The sequence below is a fragment of the Suncus etruscus genome, chromosome 6 (assembly GCF_024139225.1).
Source record: "Suncus etruscus isolate mSunEtr1 chromosome 6, mSunEtr1.pri.cur, whole genome shotgun sequence".
NCBI lineage: Eukaryota > Metazoa > Chordata > Mammalia > Eulipotyphla > Soricidae > Suncus > Suncus etruscus.
In genome coordinates this window covers 8,037,311-8,060,471 of record NC_064853.1, presented here as the reverse complement: position 1 = coordinate 8,060,471, position 23,161 = coordinate 8,037,311, and the positions used below count along the sequence as shown (strand labels likewise).

General features: G+C 43.4%; 1 protein-coding gene and 1 non-coding gene across 2 annotated transcripts; one reads left to right on the top strand and one right to left on the bottom strand.

Annotated features, from left to right (window-relative positions):
• Positions 1-2,459: 2,459 nt before the first annotated feature.
• On the bottom strand, positions 2,460-16,463 carry CFAP107 (cilia and flagella associated protein 107). The gene is given in 5 exon segments (XM_049775447.1): positions 2,460-2,512; positions 2,515-2,640; positions 3,595-3,772; positions 7,380-7,493; positions 16,350-16,463. Coding segments are annotated over 5 exon segments (585 nt in total).
• Positions 16,464-18,546: 2,083 nt separating this feature from the next.
• LOC126013157 (U1 spliceosomal RNA) lies at positions 18,547-18,710 on the top strand. Its single transcript, XR_007497486.1, has one exon. It is a non-coding gene; the product is annotated as a U1 spliceosomal RNA (small nuclear RNA).
• Positions 18,711-23,161: the final 4,451 nt, after the last annotated feature.

The following is a 23,161-nucleotide window of genomic DNA, read 5'->3' as shown; positions in this document are numbered from 1 at the left end:
CTTCTAAATAACCCAAATGTAGCCTATCTCCCATATTCCTGTTTTGAGGATAGCAGGGTCCATTCATTTACTCCTTCAAAACATTTCCCATTCTAACAGAAATGATAGTGTCCATTTGAAGTGCAATTCATCTATTGAAACCACGAGTTTTATCGACCCATCAACACCAATCCAGCAACACCCATCTGCTTTTCTTAATTTTATTTTTGTTTGTTTTTGCTTTGGGGCACATCTGTGGTGCTTGGGGGTTAGTCCTGGCTCTGTGCTCAGAAATAACTCCTGGCAGGCTGGGGAGGGGGTGATTATATGGGATGCCAAAGATCAAACTTGGGTAGGCTGCATGAAAAGCAAAAGCCCTACCTGCTGTGCTATCACTCTGGCATCCATCTGAAAGATTATATATATATATATATACTCTCAGGTTCATGCAGAGTTAGTGACAACAGTCAGGATATATGATAACAACCCAAGACTCATTGATGGGTGATTATAAGATAAAGATTTGATGGTCTGTGTTGCAGTATATGGTGTGTGTGTGTGTGTGTGTGTGTGTGTGTGTGTGGTGTGTGTGAGTGAGTGACAGATAGTGTTCCCATTCTTGGATGCTCAGTCATTGCTCAAATTATTGATCGTGGGAGAAAGAAAAGAAGCACCTTTGCTGTTGCAAACATTGTGAGTTTAAAAATGACTTAAGTACTAAGAATAATCAGAGAGATTTTTAAAAACTATGTAAACTATTTCTAAGCCTGTGCATAAAATAAGAGATTAAAATCGATGAGAGGGGGATGAGGAAATGTTTTTTTTTTTTTAAGAAAATATATGAGAACCCATTCATAAATGTTCATGTTTTATTTGGACTAACCAAAACTAAAAAATTCACTCATTGTGTACATGACTGACCCGCACAAAAGCAAACAGAATGGAAAATACAGTCTTGTCTTGCTTAATAAAGTGGATCAACTCTGAGAAGTGAGCCTTCAAGAGATGTTGTTATTGTGGATTTAGGGCTGATGACATCCACCACAGGGCACTGCATACTCCATACGTAGATCATATGATATTGTCTATTGAACATCATCTAGACAAGGGTGAACCTGTCCCAGAACCTCAATGTCATTAATTATCTAATATAGTCTATTAACATGTGAATATCCCATAAGGTTCTCACAGGCATTTATCAGAGTGAATAAAGGAGCGGAAAGGTCAATTTCTACAGGTGTTTTCTGTTTGGCACCATTTATAGATCATTCTCAAAATGACAGAATCGTGGTGATGAGGAACTGATGAGCAGTTTCTGAGAAAAAAGGTATATGGGTTGGGAGGGGACCATATGCATAATATGACATGTTTTATATGTAAGAGGCCTGGAGTTTGATCCCCAGGACCACGTGCACAGTGTTGCAGAAAGTGGTTCTCCACAAAAATAAATTCTTTCCTTCCTCCTTCTATGGTTCTCAGGGCTTACTCCTGATTCTGTGCTACGGTAGCACTCCTGTTGTGGCTTCTGGGGACCACATGGGATAAAAGCAAGACAAACCTTACCCACTGTACTATTATCCTGGCCCCACAAAATCCAGCGTCTATGCCTCTGTTTTGATGCCCCAACTTCCTGTCCTCTTTGCTTCCTCCTCTCCAGCAACTTGCTGTTGCTTCTCTTTCTTTTGGGTCGGGGCCTCTTCTCAGTGGGCAGCAGCATTCATTATATTGTACGTGTAATAAGATGTGCCTAATGCAAATTAGAAAACTACAACAAATTGGTTAACACAAATAAAGAACTATCAGGATAAAATGAAGGAGAGAGGAGGAGAAGGAAGAAAAAAGGAGGAGGAGGAGAGGGAGAAGAAGAAGGATAAAAACACCAACAACTCAATGAGAAAAACTTTGTCACTGTATATCTTAGGGTGATTCCATTTTCTTTAAAGTCACTTACTAAAAGGATTTCATCTTTTGGAGATTTGGAGATTCTTGTAAATGATCTGAACCCCTTCTTTAGATTTCCCCTAACAAAAGTGGACACGGATCTCCCATCACCATGTCCACAGCCCCCACACTATGGGTTCCCACGACTACAACTGTGTTCTCTGGGGCTCTTCAGGGAGGGAGGTTCACCTTAGTTTGCTGGGCTTCTCACACTAGCTAAGATGACTGTGTGCCCAGGTCTATCTCAGTTTCCCCCTTGGTAAAGGAAAGAGTGAGCCTGCGTTTTCCTATGTCTCCAATACATATGACATCATATGTCAAAGGCCTTTAATTGTGGAATGGGAATGGTGGGGTGGGAATAAAAGGAAGTTGAGAGTCTGGAGAAGGGGGGTGAACCCTAAGACATAGACCTGGATTCAGGAGACCCTTGGATGGCCCGGGCACAAAATCCTGGATAAATACACCCAACACCTGGCAAGGCATATGGAGCTGGGGACCCATAGCTAGATTCATCTTTGCTGTCAATGGAGTGATGGTTCTTAGAAATGTGAGATGGGCTTGAATTGAGGGAACACAATGGGGACAGCGTGCTTCTCCTGGACAAGGCACTCAGCGGAGGTGCTGGGTAGGATGTGGTGTAGATACTGGTCCTAGGGTGCCCCTCAGGGACTAGCCAGCTGTGCCGTAGCTGCTCATAGAGTCCATAGTTGGTGGGAGGAGCTGCAGAAAAGGAGAGAAGGGCCTGCGTGAGCAGGGGTAGGGAGCAAGCAGCTCATCCTGATGGCCAGGAGTTCACCCAGTTGGTTGGACAAGTTTCCTGGAGGAGGTCTGGAGGAGGTAGCAAGAGAGTGAACTGGGTTTCACTGTCTAAAGATCCAGATGCAACTAGCACAGATCCAAGATGTCAGCGCCATGACCCACTGGAGGGGAAGTCCAGGTTCCAGCCTAGGTCCCCTCCCAGAAGGCTCACGTACTGGAGTTGTCCAGAAAAAAATCCTTGCCCACCCAACAATGGGGCAGATTGGAGGACATCGAGCCTACTCAATGCATACTGGTCAGTCTCAAGTTGGTCTGAATCTCATGCTGTGATTAGAGGCCCACTTCATGGTCTTGCTCTATTGCTTATGATTCCCTCAGCTCTGCATAGCTTTTCCACTCAACTGTGTCCTTAAGACTGTCCCTTCCCATCATTCCTCTAGAAAAGCTCACAGATCCCAGTGATTTATTATCTACTTGGCTCCTGAGCACCAACTCAGAATCTCACTCAAGAATCTCCCCCGTCAGTGGCTGGAGTGATAGTACAGCAGCAGGTAGGGCATTTGCCTTGCATCCCATATGCTCCCCTGAGTACTGCCAGGAGTAATTCCTGAGCATAGAGCCAGGAATAACTCTCTAGGCCACCTCCAGCTGTGGCTCAAACACCCCCTAATAAAAAGAAACTCCCCCTTCAACTATGCTTCACCCACCTCCCCAGCCCAAGCAGGAATTTCTTTCTGTGTCCCCTTAGAAAACATCATGTCCCTGCTTGTAGGTGAATAAACTTGAGGGATAGACAGTAAAGGCTCCCCCTACGATGCCAATATCACTTCCAATATTATAGGAGAGAGCTGGCCAGCCCTGTGTCTCAGGTGCACCTCAGTCCAACCTCTGGTGAGACCCCAGCTCCTCCAGTACCGAGAAGTAGGGAGTCGTTCCTCTCAGGGACCCAAGCATTCTTGTGTCTGTTCCAGACACGGCAACTGGGCTGTCCTGGGTTGTAATTGTGCCGGTTGTAGTGGTCATCATAGGAGCTGATGAGATGGCACTGTGAGGGCTGAGGCTGGCGGGCAATGAGGTATCTGTATGGGAGCCCCTGGAAGAGACAGGTGCAGTGAGGGTCCCAGATGGGTTTGGGTGCACCTAGAACTCTGTGAGCTCTCAGCTCAATCTCAAACACACACCAGATTAGCAAAGTTAGGGTGAGAGTGCAGGGCCCCAGGTAGTTCCCAGGGTGGATTCGGGACAACATATCCATAAAGAAACTGAAATCTGGGCCCATCAGAGGAGGCACCAGGACTTAGGCCATTTCTATGCACAGGAGAAGGGAAGGCACCATAAATTGTCTTCTCCTGTGAAGGATTTATGGGTCCCCAGCTGGACACCAGAGGAGGGTTGGTTGGAGAGCGCCATTAACAGGGAGACGAGGAAAGCTGGGGGTTTCCTGACTCAGGGACTGCCGCCTGAATCTTTTTCAGAAAAAACAAAACAAAACTAAACAAAAAAAACACAACTTTGATCTCAGAGAACAAGGATTCCCAGGGGCTCAAGCCTGATTTACAGGGGAGGCGAACGCTGATTTCCATGGCTGCCCACTTGTCTGTGTCTGCTGGGGGTTACAGAGGCAGACTGTACCCCATATTTCAAGAAATGGTTCCATAAATAAGTCAGCTCACAATGCCAGAGGGAGCCAGGGCTGAGCCAGGCAGACTCAGGCAGCAGAGTTTCCCAAGAGTTGAACCCCAGGGGCCTGGAGAGCCAGGGAAAGCAAACCCAAGGGGTTACCATGGTGGGAAAGGAAAGTAGAGGGGAGAGCTGGAGTTGCAGGGGAGGAGCCCAGTAGGTTCTCGCTGTTTCTTTCCTCAAGGGCTCTGTCCTGCTGTTTTGGGTTTGTGTCTTCATTGGGTTCGGATATGCCTGAAGACAGCTGTCATTGCCAGAGAGATCATACTACAATTCCCAAGAAGGGGCGTGCAGAGGCATGTCACCCCATACAGGTTTACCCAGAAAAGCACAGAGATGAGGAGATTCTGTCTGGTGCCCTGATACTGGCACTCCAGAGCCAGACTGCACTGCTGGACTGCAGTATCTGAATAATCTCAGCAAACTCTCTGCTAACCCCTATGCTGGGATACCCAGGCCTGGAACAATTTAGGGCTGGAGGCTTGGTGCTGCAGAGTAAGAGAAATGAGGTGTGTCAGGGGCAGGGAGCAAGTGCTCTAGAATCAGCAAAGGCCCTAAAAGGTCAAAACTCCCTAAAATAGGGCCCGGAGAGATAGCACAGCGGTGTTTGCCTTGCAAGCAGCCGATCCAGGACCAAAGGTGGTTGGTTCGAATCCCAGTGTCCCATATGGTCCCCCGTGCCTACCAAGAGCTATTTCTGAGCAGATAGCCAGGAGTAACCCTGAGCACTGCTGGGTGTGGCCCAAAAACCAAAAAATAAAAAAACAAAAAAACAAAAACAAAAAAAAAAAACTTCCTAAAATAGAGAAAATTTACAATGGATGAGGCAACTTACTTTGAGAAAGGCCTGGGCCCAGCTGGATCACTACATGCTCAAGTCAGTTAGGAGGGGAGAAGGGCCTTCACCTCTGATGTACAGAGTTCAGCTGTCTAAGGGGTGCACACTGGGGCTCCAACAGTCCATATGATTTGGATCTTTATAGGGTGGTAGGAGTCTACATTTTAGCCACATTACAGGTCTACGTGTCACCCTTCATCGAGGATTGTCATGCGTGTGTTGTTTGGGGGCGGTGCTCAGAGGCTACTCCTAGCTCTGTGTCATCTTGCACGCAGGTGACCTGGGCTAGACCTGGGTTTGATTCCCAGCATTCCATATTCCCTGAGCCTGCCAGGAGTAACTTCTGAGTGCAGAGCCAGAAGTAACCTCTGAGCACTGCTGGGTATCGCCCAAAGGAAAAAGAAAAGGAAAAGGCTCCTGATGCATGTGGCAGACAATGCTGGGACCCTCCACCCAGGCTCTAGCCTCTATTCTTTCTAGGGAAGGACATTGGAGCCCTTCAGTGCCATGTGTGGGTGACCAGGAACAGTCATGAAAAGGAGGCAGGGCTGTAATTCCTGGATGGAGGACAAGCAGGAGGCAGGGCTAGTATTGTGGGTATAGCAAGGCCCCAGGATGCCAGCAGATCTGGAAGCCAATATGGTTGAGGGTCAAGGAGACAGAGGGGTCTGTATGGTGTTCAGGGATTGTGTGTGTTGAGTACTGTGTGCAAGGATGCCGTGTGCTGGGTACTGTATTATGTGTGCTAGGTTCCATGTGCTGTGAAAGTACTATGTGTTACATACTGTGGGCAAGAGTGCTGTGTACTCGGTACTGTGGTTAGAGGTATTGTGGCTGAATACTTGTGTTGTGTGGGTGGTACTATGTGTTGTGGTGCTGGCTACTATGCGTTGAGGTTCATGTGCTGAGTTACTTGTGCTGCAGTGCTGTGTGCTGTGGGCAGAAGCGCTGTGTGTTGGGTACTGTGTGCTGAGTACTGGGTTGATTGTTGATGCTGGGTTGCTGTATACTGGTACTGTGATGCTGTGTGCTGGGTACAGTCTGCAAAGGTACTGGGTATGGGTATTGGGTACTGTGTGCAGAGGTGCTGGGTACTTTGTGTGGGATACTAGGTGCTGTGATGCTGGGTGCTGAAGCCCTGTGGGGTACTGGATACCAGCAGGCAGCAGGGCGCCCTTCTGGGCAGGGAGACTCAGCATGCCTGAACCCTCAAACAAAGCATGGGTGGTCCTGGAGGTTCCCAGGAACCTCAGAGTCAGAGCAGCTCCTCAGCTTCAGGCTTGAGCATTTGATTATTCCCACAAATAAACAAAAACAAACACAGGAATTTCATGGGCAGGTGACAGCCAGGGCGGAGGACTCTCCTTCCTGTGCTCCACCCCTGGCTCAAAGCACCTGCTTGCTCACTCACCCACAAGCTCAGTGGCGTCAGGTCTGGCCACACCTGGGAACATTTCATCCGAGAGTGAAGGTAAAATGAGGTAATATTAGGGCTGAGCTCACGGTTTCTTACTCCAGCACCCCCACCTGCACTCTGCACCCCCAATCTAAGTTTAAAGAGTTTGGGGGAGAGGGAGGTACAGTCTGGGTTCGGGGAGTCAAATTCTCCCCAACAGCAGCAGGCTGCCCAAGATAGGCTTCTTCAAGGCATGCCTGGAAAGTGGTTCCTAGGGCGCTGAGCAGAAGGTGCAGGCTCCTGGAAGGACCAACTGTTCCAGAAATAGTGCTTCTTGCTGAAGTATAGACTCTTAGGGGCCAGGTGGGTGAAGGGCAGGACTCTGCCCTAAAATGAAATGAAACAGAGCAGCAGTGGGGAGAGGGCTGGACATTTGGGGCTCAAACTCCTGGCACTGGAAGCCAGACAGTGCCAGCTTCTCAACCCAGCGCTTTTGGGACCTCTGCAAAATCCTCCTAATTCTCCTCCAAATCTACTTGAATTCATTATTCATCCTGCCCCGAGCTCTGTGCCAAAGGCTGTCACCGATTTCTGAGCAATGCATGAGTGCTGATCTAGGACCATGCTGGGATATGCAGAGGGCAGAGCAGTTTGAGAGTTGGGGCTGCAGGATAAGGCTGCAGGGAAGAGAGGGCGAAGCTGTCCCACAGGTACAGGCAGGGGAGGAAATCTGGACTCAGAGGAAATGAGCCCTGGGAGTTCAGAGTGAGTTTGGGGCTCCCTTACCTCGTTTCTTCTCTTCAAGGCCCACCTGGACATCTGGTCGGGTCTGTAGCCCAAGAAATGGATGAACTCGCTTCTGTAAATGCACTGGGGGGTTTTCTCAGTGGCTCTGGTGAACTGGAAAAGACCCACCACTCAGGAGCAGACCTAGAATGCCCCTTCTCTGAGTTTTTCTCCCACCTTGATCTGCAACACCTGCTTTTACCCAAAACAAAGATCATTCCTGGTCCTTTGGCTTCTATCTGTTTACAACTTTGTTTTATCCCCAAACAGAGATGATCTCACATGTAAACCTGGGCAGGGGGCCCGGAGAGATAGCACAGCGGTGTTTGCCTTACAAGCAGCCGATCCAGGACCAAAGGTGGTTGGTTCGAATCCCGGTGTCCCATATGGTCCCCCGTGCCTGCCAGGAGCTATTTCTGAGCAGACAGCCAGGAGTAACCCCCTGAGCACCGCCGGGTGTGGCCCAAAAAACAAAAAACAAACAAACAAAAAAACAAAAAAACAACCTGGGCAGGACTGGCTCATGATAGCCTGAGCTATCTGTCCTTACTCTGGGTGGTCTCTGTATTCAATAAAACAGCATTTCTGGCTGGCAACAGGCTCTTAATATGAGGTAGAAGATTGCCAGGAAAACCTGTGTTTCATCCTCAGCTGGGTCTGGATTATTTCGTGCAATGACTCTTCTTTAGACTCATTCACTTGGGGTTGGAGATAAGGCATGTGGGGTGATCTTACCCTCACCCCAACCTTACAAAGTTTGGTACCCCAGAGCACATTGCCTTCTTCCTGCAACTGGTGGGCATTTACTCTGGGGGCCATACCTCATTTGAACCCCCAGGAAATGGGGGTCTCACCTGCTCTCTCCCACTTTCCCATCTCTTCTCTTTCCTCCTCTATTTTTTTCCATTTGAAATATATTCCCCCCGTTATATTTTGCTTTCTGGTTGTTGTTGCTGTTGGCGGTGGTGGTGGTGTGTGTGTTACCTTATATGTAAAACCTTCATCACAAAAATTGTTAGTTTTGTATTTGTAAATTGTTAGTTTTTCTTTTTTGTATTTGGGTCACATCCAGTAGTGCTCAGGGCTTTGAGCTCAAAGATCACTCCGATAGAGACTCAAGGACCTTTTGGGATGCCAGGGATTGAACCCACATCTACGGCATGCAAGAAAAGTGCCCTGCCTGCCACACTATCTCTCCAGACCATTGTTTTTGCCATTTTTAAGCTCTCTAAGGGGAAGAGGGTCTGGTTCATTGTTGCTGGAATCTTCACTATTGGCATCTCCAACTTCTTCAATGTTTCAAACTGAAACAGACTCTTTTACCTCTTTCTTTTCTTCCTTAGTCATATTTTGGGAAATGAAATACTCTGGGGGCTCATTACAACAGAAACACCCACGTTTGTTTGTGACTGGCCTGTTTCTTAAGCATCCTAACTCCAGAGTTCATCTTTGTGGAGATATGTCAGATGGTTCTCTTTTTACTGTGTTTTTTTTTTAGGGGGGCGGTGATCACATCCAGTGGTGTTCAGGGAGTATTCCTGGCTCTACACTCAGGAATTCTTTCTGGAAGTGCTCCAGGAACTATCTAGGAATGCGGGATCTAAACTGGGTTGCCTGTGTGTACCAGGCAAGCACCCAACCCACTGTGTTATCTCTCTGCCCTATCTCTCTTTTCAAAGCTGAATAGTCAGAAATGGGTCAAAGGGCTAAAAGTGTACATTGCATGTGGGAGATCCAGGTTCAACCCCCAGCTTTAATCCCCATTACACACACACACACACACACACACACACACACACACCACAAACTTGAAAACAACCTCTGAGAACTTCCAAACAAAACAAAACAAAACAAAACAAGCAAAAAATAACACAACAGCAATAACTAGTTGAAAGTTTATAGGATGACTACATCCTATTTTGTTTGTCTATTACCTTTTTTTTTTTTTTTTTTTTTGGTTTTTGGGCCACACCCGGTGACGCTCAGGGGTTACTCCTGGCTATGCGCTCAGAAGTCGCTCCTGGCTTGGGGGACCATATGGGACGCCGGGGGATCGAACCGCGGTCCGTCCTAGGCTAGCGTAGGCAAGGCAGGCACCTTACCTTTAGCGCCACCGCCCGGCCCCTGTCTATTACCTTTTGGCAACTGTAAATAATGCCTCTGTGATGGACAAATCTTTCTTCAATATCCCACTTTACATTCTTTTGAATAAATACCCAGAAGTTGACTTGCTGGGGGCATATAACAATTTATGTCCATTTTTTTTTCAGACACTCACAAAATATCTTCCACAGTGGCTAAATCAAGAATTCTGATCCCGGGCCCAGAGAGATAGCATAGCGGCGTTTGCCTTGCAAGCAGCCGATCCAGGACCAAAAGGTGGTTGGTTCGAGTCCCGGTGTCCCATATGTCACACAGCCAGGAGTAACCCCTGAGCACCGCCGGGTGTGGCCCAAAAACCAAAAAAAAAAAAAAAAAAAAAAAGAAAAAAGAATTCTGATCCCTCCACATCCTTCTGTAAACTTTTCTCTTCTTTTATTATTTTTATTTTATTCTTTTTTTTAATAAAAGGCTTCTTGGGAAGGAAAAGGGAAAGGAAGAGAAATGCTAATGTTTGATATTTATTATATATATGATATAAAATATATATCTTATATATAAAATATTTTCTGAAATATATATGTATATATATTTGCTGAAAATAATAAATTTTGGATTAAGTTATGAGTATGCTTAGAGACCCAGTATAAATCTGGTCATGCTCAGTGACCACGAGGGCTACACTCACAGATTTACAGAGTGATCCTAAAATGCTGGGAATGGAAGTTGGGATTTCACACATGCTGATGAGTGACCTTCCTAGCTCAGACCAAGTCATCATATGTATCACCCCACTACTTTGGGACATGTAAGATTTCTAGTAACAATCTTCTAACAGTTCAGCTATATGTGAGGAGTTCTTTTTCTCTTACTGCTTTTCAAATTCATCCTGCATTTGACTTTTGACAGAGTGTGAGCCTTGATGTGAGTCTCTAAGTTGTCCATACTTGTTTGTTTTTGTTTGGGGGCAACATCCAGCAGTGTTCAGGGGTTACAATTGCTCTGCACTCAGAAATTATTCCTGGTGAGCTCAGGACACCATATAGGATGCTGGGAATCAAATCTGGGTTGGTTGTGCTATCACACTGTCCATGCTTGTATTTCATGGAAATTTTTGAATTGATAGGTATGCATCTTTTTTTATTCTAATTTTAGAAGTTTTCAGTCATTGTGTTTTCAATGTTTATGCCCCATTTTATTCATTGTATGTATTAACGTAGTGATATTCCATAAATTCCATAGGTCCTAGTCACTTGATTCTCTTTTCAGGTTCAATTGTTTCTTTATTTCTTTTTTTTTTTTTTTTTTGGTTTTTGGGCCACACCCGGTAACGCTCAGGGGTTACTCCTGGCTATGCGCTCAGAAGTCGCTCCTGGCTTGGGGGACCATATGGGACGCCGGGGGATCGAACCACGGTCCGTCTCCTAGGCTAGCGCAGGTAAGGCAGGCACCTTACCTCCAGCGCCACCGCCCGGCCCCTCTTTATTTCTTAATATGTAATCTGTCTTCAAGTTCTCTGGTCCTTTCATCTGCCTAGTCAAGTCTGCCTTCTTGAACTCTCCACCATTTTTAAAAGGCGATAAGAAGGTTTGTAGTCCCACTGGCATTTAGGATACAAATCCTGGCTTCCACATGCAAAACAGGTTCAATCTTTTGAGCCATCTCCCCAGTCTTGCTTTCTAGAACATGTTTTCAATTTGGCTATCAAATTTTTCAGCTCCAGAATTTATATTTTGCTTACCTTTTGTAATTTCTTTTTTTTTTGTTTTTTTTTTTTGTTTGTTTTTTGTTTTTTTTTTTTTTTTTGGGTCACACCCGGTGATGCTCAGGGGATACTCCTGGCTATGCGCTCAGAAGTCGCTCCTGGCTTGGGGGACCATATGGGACACCGGGGGATCGAACCTCGGTCCATCCAAGGCTAGCGCAGGCAAGGCAGGCACCTTACCTCTAGCTCCACCACCCGGCCCCACCTTTTATAATTTCTATCTATTCCTATTTCTCTGCTGACATTTTCTTTTTGTGTATCTATTATTTTTCTGATTTTCTTTGCTCTCCTTGAGAAGAGTTAATACAGTTGTTTCAAAAGTGTGACCTAGAACTACATATGTTTGTGTATTTTAGGGACATATGTACCATTTAATAATTTAATTTATTTTGAGTGAGTAGTCCATGTTTTTCTGTTTTGTTTTATTGCAAGCTTTGTGATTTTTCCCCTTTTAAGCTAACACTGGATTTTATTGTTTGTTTTGATTTTACAAATTTTATTTATTTTGATATATTTTGTTTGGTTTGTTTTGATTTGAGGTTACACCCAGTGTTGCTCAGAGCTCCTGGCTCTGCATTCAGGAATCACTCCTAGACACCTTAGGAGAACCATACAGGATGCGGAACATATCTCTTAAGAATGTATGTATGTGTGTGTAAAAGCGAGCAGAAAATCCCCCACACCATAAAGCTAATTTTTTTGGTTCATGGGCCACACCTGATTTTTCTCAGGGATTATTTCTGGCTCTGCTCTCAAAAATCTCTCCTGGAAGGTTTGAGGGACCATATGGGATGTCAGGGATCAAGCCCAGATCTATCCAGGTAGGCCACATGCAAGACAAACATCCTACCATTGTGCTATCACCCAGGCCCAACATAAAGCTATTTCAAAATTCTTTAATTTCCCAACAGCTTCTCCTCTGCTTTTTCTCAGGTCTCAGGGTCTCTTAAATTCCTCTACTGGCTTTTTTTTATATATACATAATATCTTTATTTAAGCATCATTATTACAAACATGATTGTAGTTGGGTTTCAGTCATAAAAAGAACACCCCCCTTCACTAATGCAACATTTCCACCACCAATGCCCCATCTCCCGTCTCTTCCACCCATGTCTGTATTTGAGACAGACATTCTACTTCTCTCGATCATTAACATTGTCATGGTAGTTGTTAGTATAGTTATTTCTCTAACTGCACTCACCACTCTTTGTGGTGAGCTTCATATTGTGACCCTGTTTGTAGGCCCTCTTCTCTATTGTCTCTGGGAATTATTACAATAATGTCTTTTATTTTTCTTAAAACACATAGATGAGTGAGACTAATATGTGTCTAACTCTCTCTCTCTCTCTCTCTCTCTCTCTGACTTATTTCACTCAGCATGCTAATTTCCATGTCCATCCATGTATAGGAAAATTTCATGACTTCATCTCTGCTGAAGATTGCATATAGTATTCCATTGTGTATATGTACCATAGTTTCTTTAGCCATTCATCTGTTGAAGGGCATCTGGGTTGGTTTCAGATTCTGGCTATTGTAAATAGTGCTGCAATGAATATACGTGTGAGGAAGGCATTTTTGTATTGCGTTTTTGCATTCCTAGGGTATATATCCCTAGGAGTGATATAGCTGGATCATATGGGAGCTCAATTTCCAGTTTTTTAAGAAATCTTCATATAGTTTTCTGTGGTATATGAAAATATTTACGTAAGATTATTCTTTGCAAAAAAAAAAAAAAAAAGATTATTCTTTGCCTGTTGTCCCAACTTGACCTTCCAGGTGGGGGCGCTGTTGAGAGTCGAATAAATAGTTTGGGAGCGAGGTGTTCAGGGTCTTTTGCCAGAGTTTGCTGGCTGGCTTGAGGTGCCTTTAGGAGCTAGCAGCAGGCTGTCAAAGGAGTCTCTTCACCCAACCTTTTACCCCTTAACCCTCCTGTCTGTGTGGATTATTTGCTGCGGATAAATATTACCAAGATCTCCTCCCAAAGGGGGACGAGGGGGTGGGAATCAATTTCTCATTCTGGGAGCTCTTTGAGAATACACAAACCAACAAAGGAGTAAACGGGACCCCACCAATGGGGCAACAGTTTTCCATAAAGGCCGGACAAGACGGCATTTCTACCAGCAGTGAATGAGAGTTCCTTTTTCTCCACATCTTCGCCAACAGTGATTATTCTTTCTACCTGTTCTCTCTCGCCCCCATTCCCTTTCTGCAACCCATATCCCCCACCATCACCCCCTGAGCTGCTAGAGTATGCAGTCCTCTCCTTGTCTAGCTTACTATTAGTGATCATCTATCTGTTTGGTCCTGGTATCCTCCCTTGTTTCCCCCTCTATTTGAGAGGCAGAGCTAGATAATTCGAATTATGTGGTTTTGTTTGAAAGAAAGAAAAGCAATAGAATGGGGTAAAAAATAAGAAAAAATAAAAAATATAAAAATATAAAAAAATCAAATAAGCTCAAAATGGGCGGAGTCCTTCTAGAGCCTTTCAACCTCAGTTTGAGAGAGGACATGAAAAAACATAATGAAACACCACAACAATACAGAAAGAAATATCAAATTAAGTATCCAGTGAGCACTACAGCAATAAAGACAAGCACCACACAGCAGTCTTGGCTCTGAAATCAAACCTTGCCGGAGTGCAAAAAGAAAGAGAAAAATAAAATAAAATAAGATAAAATTGAAGACATCAACTTCAATATCTACACCAAAATAAAGACGTCAAAAAATCAATCAATAAATAAATATAGATGTGGAAAAATGATTATTTTGTGCCTTTTTTTCCCCCTGCAGAGGCACAGTAACTATTGGGGATATTACAGAGGGAATTACCTTGGCCTAGGAGATACAGGGTTTCTCCATCCCTGAAGTATATTGTAATGGAATTAACTATAGACTCCTTGCATGATCATTTACTCTCCCCTTGGTGCTTTTGTGGTGTATGGAAAACTTATACTTTGTCATGGACGGTAAAATCAGACCTCTGTATCTAGAGATCTTGGTGTCTGTACAGCTCAAGAAATGGAGTTTATGATGAAGTCTTTCTTTGTGGTTCTAGCAGTTCTGCTTCTTCAGTGTCCTTTTAATCCATCTTCTGTAGTTGGTGGTCTTGGTCATTATGTTGCTCCTAGGATGGAGCCTGGGATAGAGTCTTTCATTATGTTTCCGGAAGACTCATTCAGTTATGATTGTCTCTGTCAGACCTCTGGAATTGGAGATCTTGTTTGTTGAACAGATCATGAACCAAAAGCTAGGCTAGAGCTTTTTGTTGTTGTTGTTGGTCCCAGGATGCATATTGTCCAGTCCTGGCTATAACAACCAGTCATCTGTATATAGTGATCTTGGCTTTTGCACAGATCAAAGGGAGAGGATATACCTATTAGCATTCAGAGGATACAACTGACTGTGTTAAGGGATCATGGTGGCAGTTCGAAGATCATATGAGTCCTGGGGTTCAAGTCAGGTTAGTGGCTCCAGTTCAATGCTAGACAAATGCCTTAACCTTAGTCCTACTTCTCTAGTTATTGGAAGACAACTTAGAATTTGTCTTTTTACAAGCAGAGCATTGTGTTGCTATAAACCAGTATTTCTCAGCTGAAGCCATATGATCCCAGTGTGGATTGTCAGGACATTCCAAGAGAGCCACAAGTAAAACACATAAATGAGAAGGGGAGGTAGGCTCAGCACAAGACTACTGACCAACCAACCAGTAGAATTGAAGGTTAAAGGAAGAAAATACGTTATATATAGAAAGGTTGGAAGGTGACCACAGTTGGAAATAAGTTGAGAAACACTGGTTTAGAACTTTGACTACTTTCCAGAGATGCAATACGTTATGTAGCCAAGCTGAGTTTTCGTTATTGAATCTGTGAGTTCAGATAGTACTGCCTCACCCACAGGAGCCTAAAGGGCTTATTTGGCCTGTCCTCCCAGCCCTTGAAATTCCTCTTACACACACCTGCTCCAAAGGAAGTGCAGCCAGAGCTAACCATGATCACAAGTGCTGTCAGAGTGATATTACAGCAAGTAGGGCGCTTGCCTTGAATATGGCTAACCTGGATTCAACCTCTGGTTTACCATATGGCCCCCCAAACCCAACAGGAGTGAATCCTGAGTGCAGAGTCAGGAGTAAGTTCTGAGCACAGCTGGGTAAGGCCCAGAAAATAAAACAAGACAAAACAATGACCAGTGTCTGCTCAGAGATGTGGGGAATGCTAAGATTCTGTGAGATCTGCTTTCTTTGGTTCTTAGAGGTTGCCATCAACCTTTCCAACTTTTACACCCAGGATGCCAAAAATCTCACTTGCTCTTATTACCTTGATCATTTACCAAGAAATCAAGGCCATGTTTACATGTCTCTGCAGAAGCTTGGGTGACTCAGTCTTGCTTACCAAAAGAAAGACAAATTCAAGTAGGTCAGTTCAAGCAATGTATTTCCCAATACTCTTTATGGCAAAGGGAAATACCATGAGTTTATTTGCTTGAAATTGTTGTTTTTTGTTTGTTTGTGCTTTGGGGACCACATCCTGTTTGGTCAGGCTTACTCTGGCTCTGCACTAAGGGGTCAATCTTGGCAGTGCTCAGGGGACTTTATGGGGTGAAATAGAACTCAGTTGACCACATGCAAGGAAAGCACCCTACTCACTGTACTATAACTCTGGCCTGTACTTGATTTGTTTTGAAAGTGAAAAACAAAACACAGAAACAGTGATATGGCCTATGGCTTGAGTGTTTCTAATCTTTGCCCAAGATTGTGGAGCCAGTAGCCTAGGCTTAGGACATCTCTGGACATATATCATACATGATAGAACTTGTCTACTGGGCACCACTTTCTGGAAAGGGCCACTTCAAGAAAAGTAAACATTCTTCTGATCAAGGGAGAGGTATTAGGGACAGGGTACATCAGATGTCCAGAAACATGCCACTGAGAGACATCACTATAGTATTGATATTTGCATTTTAAAAAAATTCTGAAGACCTTGATGCACACTTGAGTGGAATGCCATTGTGGAGGCCACATTCACAGAGTGAAGCTACCTTTGGACCTTGCTTTGAGAGTGATAATATCCTCCCTCTGAGCTCCCAGACCCACTTCTCTCCTTCCTTACCTTCCTTCTTTCTTCTTCCCAGTTTCCCATGAGCACTCTGGTGGAGTACCGGGTCTCAACTTTCCAACTTGGCGTAGAGAGAGACTGTGGGCTCCCTGCAGTCATAAAGTGCATGGCAAGGAGTCACACTGAGTTTTGTTAGCTCAAGTTCAAGGTTTACAGTAGATGTTAGGGAGCTCCTGAGGTTGGGGAATGTTTTTGCTGCCACTTTGAGGAATGAAGTCCCTGCCCACGCCAAGACAACACTGTTAGCCTCTAGAGAGAAGCATGTAGCTTGGATACCCTATTGTTGATAGTCTCCATGGTGATAGTCTCTGAGCAAAAATATTTTCCTTAAGGGAGCAGCTGATTCTACAGAAGCAATACTGACCACTTGAAAAAAAATGATTACCACCTCAGTCACCAGCACCAAAGCAGAGACCTAAAGGAGCTAGTGCTCATGCCATCATCCTGTGAGTTACAATCCCTGGTTTATTTTAACAAGAAGGAAATGCAAGATAGTCACTTTATCCCCCACCCTCTGAGTGCTGATGAAGTGCTGGGTTCATGGAGATACCTATACTTTTTCCTTGAAGTTTCCCAGCCAGCCTGTGGGGCCAATGAAATGCTTTTTTGTTTTGTTTTGTTTTTGGGCCACACTTGTTGGCACGCAGGGGTTACTGCTGGCTCTTCACTCAGAAATCACTCCTGACAGGCTCAGGGGACCATATGGGATGCTGGGAATCAAACCCAGGTTTATTCAGAGTTGGCTGCATGCAAAGCAAATGCCCTACCACTGTGCTGTCATTCCCACCCTGAGAAGTGCCCTTTTTTTTGAGGGGGGGGGGGGGCTATACCATTTGATGCTCAGGGCTTACTCCTGGCTAAGTGCTCAGAAATTGCCCCTGGCTTGGGGGGGGGGAACCATATGGGATACCAGGGGATCAAACCACGGTCTTTCCTTGGCTAGCACTTGCAAGGCAGACACCTTATTTCTAGTGCCACCTCACCAGCCCCAGAAGTGCCCATTTTTAAATTTACTTCATTTAAAGAAAATGCATCACATTTTTGACATAGTTGATTATGAGACATTTGTTTTCAGATAAGTGAGAGCAACGTTATTTTTAAAAGAATAGGAAAAAATATAAAAACCGAAAGGAAGAAAATAAAGAAAAATTTTAAAAAGTACAGCGACAAGCAAATATGTGAAAAATTAGTGTCTCTCCAATGATTTAATGCTGCACCATTGACAGGAATTTCCAGAATATCTGTGTTATAGGGCACAGGCAGTCTGCCCTCTAGACATTATATTCCCTAGTGCAGATGGCTGTCTGTTTATCCCCAAGGTATTTCACCAAAAGGCCCACTGTGGAAATACGAAAGTGGAGAGCTGGAGAAATTCTGTAGAGATATTTTTGAGATTCGTATTATGTTACTGACATTATATTTCCTTTATATTATTTGGCTATTCTCCCGTCTGCTGTATATATTTACAGACAGAAATATATATTCGATTAAATTTCTTTTTACCTGGAGTATTCAGCATCAAAAACAAATTTTCTTCTTGTCTTTAAATGTCATAGCAGTTTGTAAAGGAAAGGATTGCTTTGCTTCAGGGACTTCCCCTAGACACCTTGAATACTTGCTAACTACACTCCATAAAGGTTTGACCAGGATAACATTGGGCTATTAAATTTACTAGGTATAAATTATGTACCCCTTTCATATAAGTTTATTTCTTTCAAAACCAGACCTTAGGAAGTTAATCTTAGTCCCTAGAGCTAGAAACCTGTTCCCTTAGGTAAAGGAAATTTGTTATAGGAAACATAACTTCTTGCTAATCTCTTAATTTACATCAGTATGACTCCTATGACAAGGCCAGAGAGGAATTACTTTGAAATGTAAAAATTTACCTTCCTTTTATCTTCTAGGCTCCCAACTGAACTGTATTCTATTCTAAGGTTATGAACCACCCAAAAGCATGTCTATTGTCTTAAAGATCAAACAATGTACACCGAATAGTTTTTTTTATAATAATATCTTTTTTTAAACACCATAATCACAAACATAATTGTAGTTGGGTTTTAGTCACAAAAATAACACATCCCTTCACCAGTTCAACATTCCCACATAGTATCTGTACTTTGCAAAGAAACAAAATGTGAGCATTCTTCTCATACTTGCGATTGGCATCTAACCCTTAAAAGATCCTATCTTGATACTTATCTGGCAGGGGAGATACCATGATCACGAAGGTGGTTTCCCCAGGGCGAGGCTCACCCATTGCACTCAGGGTGTGCTGATCCCTGCGATTTCCCCAAATGTGGGAAACTCGACTGCGTAATTTGTGGTAGTGGGGGACTGCATTCGCGCTCTCCCCTGGGGGAAAAAAAAGATCCTATCTTGAAGATTAAATTTGAAACACACTCGTCAGAACATTTTTCCCCATATATTCATTGTGTGGTCTCACTTCTTCATATTTTGTCACCGCCGATGTATACACTCTCCTCAAGAGGACTTGTAGTCCTCTAATTCAAACTGGACCCGAAGAGCTAGTCTGTGGCCTTTAAGGCACTGGCAGAAGGTTTAGTATGATCTGTTACTAGCTGACTATTTTGCTATTTCATTTGTTTCCAAAATTAAATGACCTCAGCTATACATTGTCATCTAAATTAGTATATTCCTATGAGGATTTCAGCATCCAAAAAAAAAAAATGAGGTTTCCAGGAATTCAGAGCACTATTACTTATGGGATAGCTTTTGTGGGATGTGTTCTCAGTTGCCAAGTCTCCCAGTGTTATTTTCCAAGCAGATAACCCTACCGGTATTGAGACTCAAAGACCATTTTGATAATGTAAAATGCAAAAGGGAGTTTAATCAGCTATTTCAGGGTCCCCTGTTATGAGGCAAAAGGCCCTGCATGAAACTAACAGGCAACTTAGGTAGGGTAAATAGGCCTTAGCAGACTAAGCATTTCATTGGTTAATACAAACTGTTTAAATTTCACAGTATACATGATTGGTTCTCACATCTCACAGGCCTAACTCCTGCCTCCCCCCACCTCCCTTATCTGGTCTGGTACCATTTGGGCCAAAAACAGAATAGCCTTTATGACAAGGAGACCTTGAACACTCTATAATACAAACTTACATCTTATTTTCTCAGAATTTGCTCTAATGCTAGGGGAGCAGTATCTTAGAATGGGGGTGGGGAAGAGTAATCAAGCTTTCAAGCTGCCACAGGCTATGGGGACCAACACCAAAAGTAGGAGAATGCATGGGGGAGGATGCCTGCACTCGCTCCAAAAATCCCTGATAATATCAGCTCAACTACTAGCATACCTAAAGTTTGGTAGACTAGTGTCTCGGCAGAGAATTGTAGATGAATGGTGAAGCAGGGCCATGAGGAAAGCAGCAGGGCTAATGCTTGGCATGCTCTTGGCCTTCTCTAGCCTCCCAAGATTGCTAAATTTTTCCTGCATGATTAGTAATTTTTCATGTCTTGGTTTTTATTTCTTTCGAGGAAAGAGTGAGTATATAAAGCTGGTTCAGTGCAATGATGCCAAAGGGCCCATTTTTACAGATGTGGGCACAAAAGCCAAGAGAGATTGTAAAGCTGCCCAAAGTCAAACAAGTATTAAATTTCAATTTAAGCCTGGACCACTGGGTTACACTCAAAGTCAAACAAGTATTAAAATTCAATTTAAGCCTGGACCACTGGGTTACACTCAATGCCTACCTGCCTCATGGTCTGAGTCTTCTGATCTGTGCTCAGACTAATAAAATCTATTCCTCTAGTTCTTTATTCATTCATTCTTTGTAACTGAACCAGAGTGCTGTCCCTACTGAGTTAAGCCCAATGAGATAAAGACCATTATCTTGCTATTCCTTAGGCCCAAAATTCAGGCTTAATATTCACCTTGAAATATGTCTATGATTCAAAATATTTTTCCAATATGAAAAATTAAAGAAAAGATGAATGAAATCAAGTACCATAAAGCAAGTGAATAGGTCAAGATGAAAACATGGTCTGCACCCCCAGAAGGTTGGGAGCTACCTATCTCCATTTCACCTTGAACTTTTGTAGCTATTGCATCCTTGCATTGGTTTAGATTGGCCTAGCACAAAAGAAAATATATTTCAACTGTAATACTTAGCTTTGGTGTCTGAAACTTTCTATAGTTGGGACTTTGTAGTATACTTCATGTGAAAATGATTTCTTTTCGTGAAGTAATTAATATGTATGAGGTTAGCCCACACTACACATATCAATGGTCACCATATTTTTATACACACCAACACCTAAACATAACTACTTTTCAAGGATTGTGGTTTTCACACAAGCCATATGGTTCTTGGTGGGGGCCAGAGTATGCATTGGTACTTGGGCTCAAGTGGTACTGGGAATCTCTTGGTAGTGATTGGGGATCAGATAGTTGCAGGACCACACCTAGAAGGGCTCAGGAGCTTTCAAAGGGAATTTAAAGGGCTATCTAGTGCTGGTGATTGAAATAAGGACCTGGATTTCTGACCCCTGAAATATCTCCCTCCTCCTCCTCATCAGAGACTTTATAAAACAAAAAAATTTAGTAGTGCTGAAGTTATTTTGTACCTGTTCATGAGAACCAATTGTACCATGTCTTGCCAATACTACACTCTGAAAATTAATGTACATAACTTGAAATGAGTTATTTGACCATAGACTTGATTCAGAGGGTAGTTTCTTGTTTGTTTGTTTGTTTGTTTCTATAAAAATAAATGCAATTTTCCAACATGGCACTGGGTACCACAATTAGCATTTATCATGCTGAAAGAAAATTGAGATTTGTAGGGAAGTTTCACTTAATAATGACTGACTCAGAGCTCAGAAATAATATCTGGAGAACTTAGGGAACCATATGGGATGCCAGGGATAGAACCTGGATTGGCTGCATGGAAGGCAAGTGCTTTCCCACTGTATTGTGACTCTATCCCTCAAAACAAAATATTTAGCGAGAAAAATTAAGGTTTTGCGCATCTCTTTGATATCTGGCCTAATAAAATGAACATCTGGATACTTATATTTAGTTTCTATTTTTGTTGAGGTTGGGGGCACATCTGGCAGTCATTAGTTTACTCCTGACTCCAAATTTAAATATCAATCCTGGTAGTGCTTAGGGGACCATATGAAGTGCCTGAAATTTAACCTGGGTTCTGGAACTGGAGCAATATAACAGTAGTAAGGTGTTTGCTTTGTACCTGGCCAACACAGGATGGACCCCAGTTCGAATTCCGGCATCTCATATGGTCCCCTGAACACCACAGGGTGTGACCCAAAAACCAAAAAGAAAAAAATACTGGGTTACCACATGCAAGACTATACTTGCTCTACTGGTAATTATTTTTAGAGAAGACTTGGGAATTTCTTGGGAAAACAGCTCAGGTGCATGGGTGTTAGTGGAGAAGACACTCAGTTTGTATTCTCAGGCCATATAATCAGCTACAAAGTTCTTCAGAATCAAGAAGGCAAAGGTAATAAATGGAGCAACATGCAGCTGATAGTTTTGTCTTCCCTGGACATTGGCCCTTACACTTGAATCCTAGGACTGAGTACCATGGAGGGAGCAGTGCAGAGAGGGGTTCCAGAGATGGTGATAAAAGGATACGGACACTGGTGGGTACTGTGGTGTGGTATCATGGCACTACTAAAGCAAACCAACATTTAGACTCTTATACCAATGTTTCCTCAGTAAATATATTTTTTTCACAAACTCTGCCAGCCAGATTTGGAGCCAACAGCTGATACTAAATGAAACCAGAAATTACTCCACCGGCTACTTAGTTCATAGATTTCTTCAACTTTATTTATTGATTAGTTGGTTTCTGAGCCACACCCAGTGGAGCTCAGGGGTCACTCCTGGCTCAGCACTCAGAAATTTCCCCTAGAAGGGCTGGCTGACCATATGAGATGTGGGGAATCAAACCAGGTCCCTCCTAAGTGGGCCCATGCAAGACAAGTTTCCTACTGTTGTGCTGTCTCTCTGGCCCCAGTTTATAGTTTTTTATTTCATAGAAAATTATGGAAAAGACAAGAGTTGCAGGTCTAAGAGATCAGTAAGAAGGGGTGAGTTGGACAGCAACTGGCCAACCAAGTTGGACCAACCACTGGTCAGCTAAGGAAAGAGAAATGTGATGAGCAAAATTTTTCTTCTCTGAGCTCCAGAGTCCTCATATGTAAAGTGGGTTTTAAAATACTAAACTTACTCATGCTTTGGGTGTGGAGACTCAAGTTTTGATCTAATAAAAACAATCCATTTCCTTGTCTGTGTCAACTACACTCACCACTCAAAACCAATGGAGTGAAAGAGTTCAGTGTGATTTCTGCTGAGACAGTTATGTACAAGGCAAGTCCATCAGAATGGATGTAGCTCTAGCAAAAGAAAATGCAGAACTGCTCAAGGACATGCCGGAGGAGTGAGGGTGAAGACAACAACAACAACAACAAAAAAAAAAAAGGCATAGGTCAGAGGAGATATTTGATGCTATTGTTTGGGATTCTAGTGCTAACATCCCTAATTCAGCCCCAAAATTTACAGAGACCTATGCCGAACATTCTTTTTCTTAAATAGGGCAATTTTCATTAGGTCGGCCTTATAAAAACGTAGCTTTCAATACTCATCTACAGCTCATTGGCCTTCATTTCCTAGTTGACATGATCAAGTTTGATCTGACTCTAACCATTAGATTTCTGACTCAACTCTCTCCCTCTCATCCCCAACTTCTCTGATTCCTCTAAGTTAATGTGGAAATCCTGGCTGGAAATCTCACTTTGACAGTAAGATGTGTGGATCTTCC